The 12,710-nt window shown below is 44.9% G+C and overlaps 1 protein-coding gene across 1 annotated transcript in view; it reads left to right on the top strand.

The window, feature by feature from the left end:
• Nucleotides 1-12,710, top strand: part of LOC109487216 (serine/threonine-protein phosphatase 6 regulatory ankyrin repeat subunit B-like) — a gene marked incomplete at its 3' end in the record, with an annotated part of 16,595 nt that overhangs the window by 1,617 nt on the left and 2,268 nt on the right. The window contains exons 2-6 of the mRNA XM_019791201.1: nucleotides 5,037-5,210; nucleotides 5,456-5,636; nucleotides 6,199-6,330; nucleotides 6,647-6,815; nucleotides 10,999-11,131. Coding sequence (XP_019646760.1) covers nucleotides 5,037-5,210; nucleotides 5,456-5,636; nucleotides 6,199-6,330; nucleotides 6,647-6,815; nucleotides 10,999-11,131 — 789 coding nt within the window. The remainder of the gene's footprint in view (nucleotides 1-5,036; nucleotides 5,211-5,455; nucleotides 5,637-6,198; nucleotides 6,331-6,646; nucleotides 6,816-10,998; nucleotides 11,132-12,710) is intronic.

The raw sequence follows: 12,710 nt of genomic DNA, 5'->3' as shown, positions 1-12,710 counted from the left end.
AAAAACACACACACATGCACACACACACACACAAACGCACACACACATGCACACACACACACCACACACACAGCCACACACGCACACACATGCACACACACACATGCACACACACACACACGCTCACACACTCACACACACACAAAAACACACACACATGCACACACACACAAACGCACACACACATGCACACACACACATGCACACTCCACACACACACACACAGCCACACACGCACACACATGCACACACACACACATAGCCACACACACACACACACATCAAAAACAATACCCACATACCTGGGTGTAAGAAGACCTACCTGTTTCCCCGTTTGCCACATGTAGGGTTGCAGCATTTCAGCAACCCGGTCTGCAGTGCCTCTTGTATCAGTTCCATCAGCTCCGTACGTGCGGAGAGGCACTCTACTCCTTCCACCCTTAATAACTCGCAGTACCTATATATAATTTTGTAGGTTTGCACAACGAGTTAGAGACTATAAAATCATCGGACACAGTGGCAAGTCAAACTTCTCAATATCTAACACTGTACAACTTACCAGTCTCTAGGTCCTACTGGGCTCTGAGCCCGTTGTACTCCTGTCAATCTTTCCCCACCCACGTGCTGTCAACCTACTCTTACTGGATAGATACAGGACCCCACAACTCAGCCAACCAAAGCAAACAATACTTTCATGTCTGTCTTCGTTCTCACATGACATGACACCTCTGGTGTAGCACATAAAAGCTGCCAAAGACCGTGAAGACCCCCAAACCCCCAGTGTTCTCGCCAGGCCTTTTGAGTATAGGGGCCCCTTATGCTGTGATTTGGACCACCTATACTGTGATTTGGTGTCTTTCAAGCAGCATAGGGGTGCTGCGAAGTTTGCCCTTCTGTACCTGACCCCTATGCTGTGAAAAAAAACCTGGTGAGAACCCTGCATGCTATGGAGGCTATGACACTTGCCTCTGCACCGTCGTGCCCTCAACGTCGGCCAAATCAGGCCTGGCTCCGAGCTCGATCAGTCGGCGGAATGTGCCGACTTGTCTGAAGCTAGATGCCACCATGAGGGGCGTCCTCTGGAAGCAGTCCCGGATGTCCAGCGTTGCGCCATGTTGTACCAGCAACTCCACCACTTCTGTATGACCTGGGTTGGAGTTGCAATGTGAGAAATATAAAGCGTTAATTCAACTTATACTAGTACATGTATTCCAATATATAACGTTTGCAATTTAATAGGTAACGTTGATAAAGATAATACTATGATGCAAAAAAAAACAACTAGAAATTCAACATTTAAAAAAAGTGCACAAAGTTTAGTTTATGGATGTTATCCATGCTTACACAACTGCTTTGTTCGTTCTCATTCAAATTAGCCTGGGTGGCACCGTGCCATCCCCTTTAGTATTCGCCCACTCTATAATGTCGCTAGCTACCAGTTGTAAGTTAGTGGGCAAATACCAGTGCTACAGGGGATGGCACCCAGGCTACATTCAAATACATGTACCACCTTAGTACCTATGCATTGGGTTACAATAGCTTAGAATGTCATTGGATGAAGAACATGATCCTATAGTATACAACTTTTTCTATGCCAGTCGTAAAGGTTAACATCATTTGTCGAAGGTATGATTACTTTTTTTCATTAATCCATGACCTAGTACTAGTACCTTGGGTCGCTGCAAAATGAAGGGCAGACAATGACCCCACATTGGCTCTCTTTGTTACAGACGCCCCCTTGCGGAGCAGCAGCTTGACGATGTCGGCATGTCCCCAGCCAGAAGCCAAGAACAGAGCTGTTCTACTGCTATTGACGTGGTTGCCGCCCTGGGCGTAGTCAATGTCAGCACCTGAGTTAAGTAAAACACAAGGAAGATTTCAGTGAGTACTTATACTTTAGCCTGGGTACCATCCGGATTTGCGCTCCGCAAAGCTCGAAAAAATCACTTTATCTCTGCCAATTTCTACTATTTTTCCAGCCATCCGCGGTGCCTGGTAGAGGCTAGTAACAGTTATCACATCTTTCGAGGGGGAATAGACACATTTTGCAAGATTCACCACACGGACATCTGCTTTAGATTACTAACAGTCTAGTTCCGGGGGGCGGCAGCGGGAGATTTTGGGGGGAAAAACAACAACAGCAGTTTTGTTTGGTACCAAAAATTCCTTCATTAGATGGTTCGACGCCTAGTTGTAAGGAAAATGTGAAAGCCTCCACTACGCTCACAGGGTCAGCGCGTCAGTGCTTGATTATAGCCAAATTATACTGGTGTAAGAAACAGGAGGAGTCAGTAAAAACCCTTCTGGTCCCGGGGCGGGGTTCGAACCCACAACCTCCCGGGCACCAGAGCTTCATAACCAGAAGCTCTAACCACTCCGCTAAAAGGTCTAGACCCGTTTGCCGGATCTGTTGGTAACGCCTATAACCCCCCCCCCCACACACACACACACACACACGCACACACACACAGTCACTGTTACACTGGTAGACTTGACCACGACATCAGACCAGAGGAGTACATTTTGAAACAAAATTATAGCCCATAGGATGACTTGCAGAGGCTAGCAAAGATGTACTTACCGGCTTCCAGAGCTGCTTTGACGCCTTGCAGACAGCCGCTGTCAGCAGCTTCAAGCAGAGCTTCGTTCGCCATTTTTTGCGCCATAATTTCCGTGAGGACCGCTGCAGCCTGTTGCTGTCAGCCGCGCGAGCTGTCTGGGGTCCGGACTGAGGACCAAGAGGAGGGCCTGCAAGGCGTAATCAGGCCGTTTTAGACTTCGTAATTCGTAGGCAGCCTCCGCAAAAATCAACGTAATTCGTAATTGGACATTAGCCGCAAATCGTAAAGTCGTAATCAGCTCTGAGACTTTAACGTAATTCGTAATAGGCGGCGAAAACTTTGCGTAATTCGTAATCACTACCCCCCATGCAGGCCCTCCAAGAGGACGCCCCGGGACCCCCCGCGTTTCATGATACATGAAGAAGACAAATAAATCTTTATTTACAGTCAACTTTGAATACGTGCCGAATTTCTTCAAACACGGCGGAATTGCGTTGACTCACATTTTACAGATACGTAGGATTCATGTCGGCGTTACGTGTTTTTTTTTTCAGGTACCGCTGAGAGACCAGGCCTGTCACACGAGACTATTGGTTGGGTTTTGGAGGGAAGAGGGAATCAGGCCTATACTTTATTTATTTTTGTTCTACCCTGTTGCTTTTGCGTTGTTGAAGTTGTTGACGTTACTAATACAACCAAGTTTGGCACGATCTTACATCTAAGGCACCCCCATGAAACTCCTTCCTCTTCGCCCCCGCCGTTCTGCTTCGCCCCCGCCCCGTTCTGCTTCGCCCCCGCAAAAAATCTGCTTCGCCCCCGTCGTTCCTCTACGCCCCCGGCGCAATTCTGCTTTGCCCCCGTCCTCTGCTTAGCCCCCAATGGCGGCACAGCTCACAGTCGACACGAAAATCGTATGCAAAATAACAATAAAGGCTGTGCCGCCAAATTTTAAAGTAGCCCATGCTCCGGCAAACATTCTGGACCACCTTTCTGCCAAGTGGCGTTGCACAAATCCTTCCCATTCAAAAGTTTACCCCTACCTCACGGCCCGTCAGTGGTTCTTACGTTTATAAGTACTGGCGTTTATAANCTGCATAGCCACATCTAGTGAAAAAGTGCACAATTAATATAAATTTGGGGGAAATATTTGTTTCTTTGTCGATTTATGGTGTCGATTTATGGAACCCGGAAGTGCAGCCGAGACCAGCGCGCAGCGTAGACCAGCGTGGCAGTTTGACGTGTACGATCAAAACATAAACAAAACTCCCACTGAAGAAGGGAAATTATCCTGTATGTATGCATTTCAGATCCCAGTGACTATGTTTACGATGGGAATAATTGTGGATACGCACGATGCGCACGATAAGCCTCAGAAATTTATGTCGCAAGTGCACGGCCGATGTCTGGCACGCTACGCGTACGTACACTGCTGCACATCACAGCCAGCGATTCAGTGTCTTAAAATATTTTTAACTAATCAGTATAACAATATTTTTAAGCATATGTGATCAAATTTCTGTAAAAAAATTTTGCACAATTGTAAACATAAAACATGAATAGATCGCTGCTATACTGGGCGTACCATTTCGCGTACATGGCCGGCTGCCCGGCGCAAATACTGTCCCGATTTTTCTCAGTAGAAAACCAGAATAAATCACGCACCCGTAATTTGGCTTCGACCCAGAGCTCCTACTTCAGAGTTGAAACCTCAAAAATAGTAACTTTATTACTATTAGAGCATGGAGGTATTATACCTCTATGATTGGAAGAAATATAGTATTGCGACACGTGCATAGAATTTGACAAATGGGGGGGGGGCGTGGCGCTACCTAAAATTCTGCTGCGCTACCTAGTTTTTGCCCTAGGTAGCACACTGTGCTACTTTGCTCAAAAAAGTATTTCGAACACTGCGTTAATCAACAGTCCATACCGAACCAACCGTCAGTAGCCATCAAACCGGCATACAAACATATTACGCACATAACTTTCATACTACACACAAACAAATAACCTAAACCAACAGAAAAAAAAACCCGGAGGTTTGAAATCTACGATTTCCCTTGTTCTAGTTAATCATGCATGACAATAACTGTTCCCAGCAGTTTCATTCACAAATGCTATTAGAATAGCATGATAGTCTTGTAAAGTTGTAATGTGTCTCTTTGTGTAGGACTTTAATTCTGACGTAAAAGTAAAGCACTGTATGTAAAGAGGTACAAATTGTCATGGTGGATTTGTGATTTTATTAGAGGGATTGTGGTAATTTACCAACAGCCTCCACCATCCTATCCAAGAGGACGTCTCATAGCCTATACCAGGCTTCGGGAGTCGGCTGGAAAGAGTACAAGTTGGCAAAATATAGAGACTCAAGCGGCTAGCTATGTCTCCCGATGCCTGGAAGAGGCTAGAGTACTCACTGAAGTATCTCTTGTGCTATTCAGTTATACTAAAGTAAATTATGATCACCAAACGCAGGTGCAGACATTGACCACGCCCAGGAGGACGAAGAGAGCTCTGGAACAGCGCTGCTAATCGCCTCCATCAAAGGGCATGCAGACATCGTGAAACTTCTGCTCCGCAAGGGGGCGTCCATAACCAAGAGAAACAAGGGTATATCATGTGCCCCCCTTCATGGAGCGGCCGGCAACGGTAAGCCGTTAATTTAAAAAAAAGCCAGTTGGCTAAAAACATACCAGTTTTTGCCGGTACCGAATTTTTCCCCCATAGGCCACATTTTGCAAAAGACGACCACTTGTCTTCTGTGACCGCGACCACCCCAGTTGGGTCCGCAGACGACCCAACTTTGCCTACATTGCATAATACATGTAGTATTTCTTACTTGTTGTAATGTAGCGTTGGTTTATACATATTTCTTACATTACAACTCCCACCAGGGCACACAGACGTTGTGGACTTGCTGGTATATCACGGTGCAACGTTAGACATCCGGGACGCGTTCCAGAGGACACCCCTCATGGCTGCCATCATGTTCAAAGAAGTCGCCACCGTCCGACAACTGATCGAGCTTGGAGCGAGAGTTGACCTGGCCGATGCTCAGGGCAATACGACCCAGCAGTAAGTGTCCCGTCTTTTAATACCCTGGATGCCAGAACTAGTATCGCACGGTTAGCCGTTTTCCTTCGCCAGCCAAGAGCCCTTCGCCCGCCTATCTAACTTACCGCTACGGGGGAGTTGAGCCCGAGGGATTTGTCCGGCCCTAGAACTCGTTGAAAGGGCCAGCCAAACTCCCCCATAGCGGTAATTTAGACCAGCGGGCGAAGGGCTCTTGTGGCCCGAAAAATGAGTTCTGGCATCCAGGGTAGTCTTTTAAGAATGGATGACGCTGTCAACTAATACAAAAGTGTTGTTTTTGGTGGCTTAGCTGTAGTCAGCATGTTTGTGAGAGATTGACATGCAGAACGACATGTGAAAAGGCCAGACACAGGAAATGTGGGCAAACTTGAGAGTAGGTTGACAGCACGTGGGTGGCGTGAAATACAGACCTTGTAGCAGATTAAGAATGACGAGGTCCAAAGGTCAGGCACTGGAAATGGGGTAAACTTGAAGGTCACAAAACCTCCGGGAAGTCTGCTATCTTCTGTTTCTTGCTTCCTAAATGAGTCCCATTTGCCACTAGGTACTGCGAGTATAACTTCATTGGAGAAGAGTGTGACTGGGAACATAAGGTGATGATGGAGCTGGTACAAGAGGCGACGAAGAACAAGCTGCTGAGATGCTGCAACCCTACATGTGGCAAACCGGGCTACAGGTGTGTATAAATGTGTGTTTGTGATTGTGTGTGACTGTGTGTGTGTGTGACTGTGTGTGTGTGAGTGACTCTGTGCGCGCGCGCGTGTGTGTGTGTGTGTGTGTCACTGTGTGTGTGTGTGTGTGTCACTGTGTGTGTGTGTGTCACTGTGTGTGTGTGTGTGTCACTGTGTGTGTGTCACTGTGTGTGTGTGTACTTATTACCTCTTACGTTTGATTCTTGTCTCTCCTACAGCCTACAATGGTCAGTTGTAAAACCTTTCTGAATTCTACTGTAGTTCTAAACAGCTTCGGCGTAATTATTCCCTGCTCCCCAGGTCCACCCTGAAGCTGTGTGGCCGGTGCAAGCTGACCCGGTACTGCAGCCGAGACTGTCAGAAACAACACTGGTCTGTCGGACACAAGAAGAGCTGCGGACAAGACATGTGCACTGTCAGTGACGGACTTAGGACCTTCCTAAAAATGATTGAGTTGGTGACAGGGAAAGTCTAGTGTATAAAAAAATAGCCCAGAACATGTACAGCAAATGCAACTTTGCAGACTTAACAACAATTTGCATCTTTGGTATGAAATACTTGATCACAACTTTAGGGTACGGAAGTATTGTTTTGGGTGGCCAAATTCTGGGGTTGTCTCTCTGTCCTAATAGCTGGTGTCTGTTACTAGTATGTATATTGCAAGGCTATAGAACCTCATACATGTTCAGTACTACAGTTTCTACCTCCTCTACTTGATGTGCATATGTAAGATAGCGCCTCTTTCTGAAGCCGACAACAATATGATAGCAACGGTTATCTTGAAGATTTCAGAATATTTTTTGATTTGAGTAAGAATAAAGTTGGAGATCTTGAAACTATCTGAGTCCACTGTTATCATTATGGGACCGGTACAGTTACTGTAAGGCCACAGCAAGTAATTTTTATGGATGACATTAGTGCGCGCATTGATTTTTGCCTGATTTTGGAAAAAAAATGGTTGACCTTTGCCAGTGGTCAACCTGCCGAAAATGGGCAAAATGACATGTCTTCCCATGCTGGAACGTGTATGGCAGATAAATATGAAGAGAGTAGACAAGACAAGGCTCTGATTTATTGTTTTGACTTTTAAATTTCATGCAGCGATGTATTTTATTCCTTTTATATGTTCCCACTGAATCAAAACCATCTGTAAAATGATTGATTAAAAACTTTCCTTTTTCAAAGTTGTTTTAGTGACAAATGGATGTTGTGATACGGCGATGAAGGTTAGACATCTAGGTAATACGATACGTTTCATCTAGTGGATACTAGCTGACTACATGTATGTCGGAAAATTTCCGTACACGTGTAACGTATGTTTCTGTACTACGACTAAAGAATCACATATCCTTTGGTTCACGAACCAGCAAAATAAAAGCCAGACTATATACAGCAGCACATTTCTGACAACCCAGACTCATACATGACGAAGGTCATCGACCTCTTCTCTCTTGTAAACTTGTAAACTTTATTAAACAATCAACTTTGTAGTCTTTGACAAGACTAAATTGGGTTGATTTTACATTTCATTCATAAAAAACATTACATTTAAAATACCATTAGTTTAAAAAGACATCGAATTTCCGATATTGTTAAAATCTCTCAACATTAAATATACAACACAAGCACAAAGATTTCGCGGGCTTTACATTGACGAAAGAGTTCTGGGTATGAAAGAGTTTTTGTGTCTATTTGATCTGCTGAGTGGTGGTTTCAGTCCCGTACGGCGGCGTAGGTTGTAGGGTGTCTAAGACCACTCAGGTCTCTCATTATACCCACTAAACTGCTGAAATAACCAAATCCATCCCTAACTTATCATGGCTATATTCACTCCCTGAAACTGTGTGTACGAAGCTGGAAACGTTGTCACACGATAAGTCTTTGATGTCATGTTGAACGTCCTGACAAATAAAAATATGGCGACCACTAAGTAAAAAAAAGTCGTGTGGCCTCACGGTGAAAAAAATCGTTTTCACTCGATACTCGTCTCTCCAGGAGTGCATGTAGAGCAGAATGTCGTCGTTTTCTACTAGATATAGATACATATGTATATACATATATATATACATAGAGTTAAATTCTAGGTACGTACGTCTGGTTTAATTAGTTCTATATGCTCGTACATCTATAACTGCGTCAAGAAGCGAGAAGTTGAACAATGTAAATAGTAGATCACATTAGTATGTATAGTTTATCATTGCTGTATCCTTTTCCTTGTCTATCCATGACCTGTACTTAGCTTGTTAGAGCACAAACGTACAATAAAGGTCTTTCATTCATTCATTCATTCATTCATTCATTCATTCATTCATTAAGACAACTGGAAGGCGTGCCAGGGAAGGTTGCCAGCTGAGAGTTCTAATCGTGTACACGTCTGCTTCCTCCTGAACGTTTGACAGACTTCCAGTGTCCCCTCCAACAGGAACTTAGTCTGTTGCAGGCTCCTGGGCAAAAACAATTCCATACATTGTATGCCGTTCAATGAAGAAGTGGAAGAATATAAGATGGATGGAAGCTGGGCCAATGTTTGGTTTGGAGCAGTAGAAACAGTCCCACCTCACGACGACCAGGTCCCGGGCTTCAGACACTAAGGTAATGTGCCTAGTAGGACTCGTAGTTTTATATTACTCCTTCGGAAAAACATGCAATAGATACGTTTTGGTAGAATTGAAATTTAGTATATTATGGTGCTACGGCTTAACTCACAATTGTATTTTAGTAGCCATTTTATATTTCAGTCCATTCCACGGTATGGATGAAATATATTGGGTTCTCTCGTGTTTCTTCTTTTCCCCTCCTTCTCCAAGCAAATGTCGGCCTTTCTAGTTTAATAATTACTTCTACTGACACAGTAAATGTCGGTAAAAGTAAATGTTAATTTTTTGTCACACATTATACCAGTAATAATCACGGTTGCGCAGGTAGTCCGTTGGCTAATTAAGCTGTTGAGTTCCGCACTTGAAAGTGGTTAATTTCAATCAGAGAAAACGTCAGTGGATGAGTCATGAGATCCCCGGCATTCCTTTGATCGTGCCCGCTGGCAACAAGACAAGACGTCAGGAACACGAAGTCAGTCAGTCGGTGGTAGGGACCCGAGCTGGATAATCGCCAAGCAGATCCCTCTCGGTGGCAAAAAGACAGTATGAAATTGACCAGGCAGTATCCATTAGCCAAAGAAGGTCCGCGGCCACCGACGGTTGGTGGGGGTAGCGACAAAAAAACGGCCATTATATAAAACGGTAACGATCATTCCCCCACAACCTCAGCTTGTAATGGAGAGTAGAGCTGGATGCATGTGGAACTTTGTGTGAAACGTATTGGCAAGTTCGCGGTGCCGGTGTCACAGCGACCCCCCCCCNCATATTTTTCTACCCCGGTACTAGTACTAGCGTCTTGAGTATGTATGAGAATAGCCGAAAAGTGAAATTTGTATAACGTGAGGTTGACACACATCATTATGTTTTAATTTGAGGACAAACATTTCGTGTTCGTTGTTGAGGAGCCGGTGTCTGCTATCGCTATGACAAGACTGTCCGTGCAAGACTTACTCACAATTACGAGTGTGTCTTCTTCGGGCATTTTTTTTACCGTAGTATAACAGGCTTTTTAGGTTCGTGTCTTCTACCGAGTGTGAAGACTACTAGTATCATTACAGCTCAAAATGTCCATAGAAGACGCACTCGTGATTACGTCGATCACTCGACGTATTTAGATTTTTGCTTCAAGCCAGTGGCGTTGTTCGAACCCAATTTTGATTTCAAATCCAGTTTAATCGAAAATTGGTTGCACCCGTAGTACAACTGGTCAATTTCCCATGCGACAAATGTCGACTAAAATGGTCCAACTCCTGTTCGTGTAATATGGTGAAATTCCCGTCTGTATATCGACCGTGAAGTTCCCGTACGGCGTTCGCGGACGGACATCAATAACGTTGTTTGTCAATGCTGGTGAATTTCCCGTACGCGAAAATGACGACTAAAATGGTCCAATTCCCGTTCGTGTAATATGGTGAAATTCCCGTCTGTATATCGGCCCCAAAACACGTGCGCGCACGGTCAGCCCTGAGTGGTGAAGTTCCCGTACGGGACTCACCATTTCTAGGTGGAGAGATTCCCGTAAGCGGGAAATTCTCCACCTTCTCGGCAGCCCTGAGTGGTGAAGTTCCCGTACGGGACTCGGCACTGCTAGGTGGAGAGATTCCCGTACACGGGAATTTCTCCCCCTCTGTGGCACAGTTCCCGCACGGGAAACTCTCCAATTCCCGTAACCCAGCTTAGCTCCGGGAGAAGGTGGTTTTGTCACGTGATCCATTGCTGTGGGCGGGGCTATAAATGGCTACTTGTAATCAAGGACATTGTGTATAATGTCCTTGTTGTAATTGATAAAATAACTCATTTCTGAAATTCATTTTCATTTTAAAACCAATGTAGTGCTGTAAATTCGGCCCGCAAGCTGTATGTACTCCTTCAGAGGACCAACTTCCGACCGTGGCATGTAATCTGCGCTCTTTGCAGCCGCTTCTGAAGCCTGGTGGAGGCTAGCCCAAAGCCCCGCCCACTTGCAGTAACTAATTCAAAAGTGACAGGACAGTGGGTCACGTGACAAGACAAGTCCTCCTCCCCACTCTTGACACTTCTGACGGTACCCTTCAGTTCAAACTCCGAGCTGTGCCCGCAACAGCAGCAATCCTTACTCCTCGCGACATGGCAAGAAACGCGAATGAAGCTCTACTAGACGCAGCTGAGAACGGCTGTCTTCGTGGTGTCAAAGCAGCTCTGAAAGCTGGTAAGCACACGTATTTCGCTAGCCTCTACAACACACAAGTTATCTACTGTACTGAAATTTTCAAACTGGCCGCCGGCAATACTACCCAGTGTACCAGTATTTCGCAAAATTATGTTTTCAATCACTGACCCGGTGAGCCTAGTAGAGGCTACAAGTTACGTCCAAATCCAAATTGTACAGCCAGGCGTCGAACTATATACGTAGGAACTTTGGTTCCTGCTGTTGTTTTTCCAAGGAGGTTTAGATCAACATCTTTTTAACCTTCTTGTTTTCCCCCAAATCTCCCGCTGCCGCCCCCGGAACTGTTCGTAATCTAAAGCAGATGTCCGTGCGGTGCATCGCGTTAGCCTCTACCAGGCTTCGGGAGACTAAAAATTGGCCGTGACCGCCTGTGGGAGATTAGGCAAACTACTCCACTAACGGACCAACTCCCCCGGCATCTCTCTCCCGAAGCCTGGTAGAGGCTACGTAGAGGCACAATCTTCTCCGCCAACCTCTTCTTAGAAATGATTTCCTCCTAGTATTTACAGCTTCATAATTTTGTGATGATAGTTTAACAAGGGCTGTTTGCATTTTGCAGAAATCGTCAGTAAACTTTTTTTAATCCAGCTGAATTTAAAAAGAGGGCTTCGTACAAGTACACGTACTAGTAGATTATTGTTCAACTGCAAATCAACAGATAGGACTAGTCCGGACTCGCACACAAGTGTGAAGTGCTGTGCACAAGCGACACCTTTTGATCTTTCCCGACTGTGCAGACAATTTGCATACGAGCTATCCACTGAAAAGGAAAGTCTGGCACGACTTTGTGGGGGCCACTTCGTCTTTTGTTCCAGTTAATCACGCATCACAATAAGTGTTCCCAGCAGTTTCACGCACAAATGCTATTAGGATAGCATGAAAGTCTTGTAAAGTTGTCATGTGTCTCTTTGCATATATTATGTGTTATGTAGGACTTTATCGTGACGTAAAACACCGTATGTAAAGAGGTACACATTTGTCATGGTGGGTTTTAGTCCTGGCGACTCTTGATTCGGGCTTACATTGCATTCTTGCTGAGGGTACTAATGCAATGGAATAAGCCCGAATCAAGAGTCTCCACGGCTATGTGGGTTTTTGATTTTATTGAATGAATGAAGACCTTTATTGTACATTTGTGTTCTACAGAACTAAGTACAGGTCGCATGGGTACAGAACATGAACATAAACATATAATATATACATTACATACATACATTACATACATATGAACATTGATTTTATTAGAGGGATTATGGTAACTTTCCAACAGCCTGTTCCTTTCCGAGCATCGTGATTTAATAGGATTATGTATTTACCACCACCATCCCATCCAAGAGGAGGTCTGTAACTCATAGCCTCTTCCAGGCTTCGGGAGACAGCTGGAAAGAGTAGAAGTTGGCCAAATAGAGACTCAAGCGGCTATTTCTCCCGATGCTAATCTCCACAAGTTTTTTCAACTTATATTAATGCCGCCACCAACACAGGGACAGTACAATACTCATTTACACCTGCGATGAGCGAAGTGTATCTCTTGTGCTATTCAGTTTTACTAAAGTAA

This window comes from Branchiostoma belcheri, unplaced genomic scaffold, assembly GCF_001625305.1.
Source record: "Branchiostoma belcheri isolate BF01 breed outbred unplaced genomic scaffold, Haploidv18h27 scaffold87, whole genome shotgun sequence".
Classification (NCBI taxonomy): Eukaryota; Metazoa; Chordata; class Leptocardii; order Amphioxiformes; family Branchiostomatidae; genus Branchiostoma; species Branchiostoma belcheri.
Note: the sequence above shows the minus strand (reverse complement) of the source record. Positions and strands in the feature narration are given on the sequence as shown.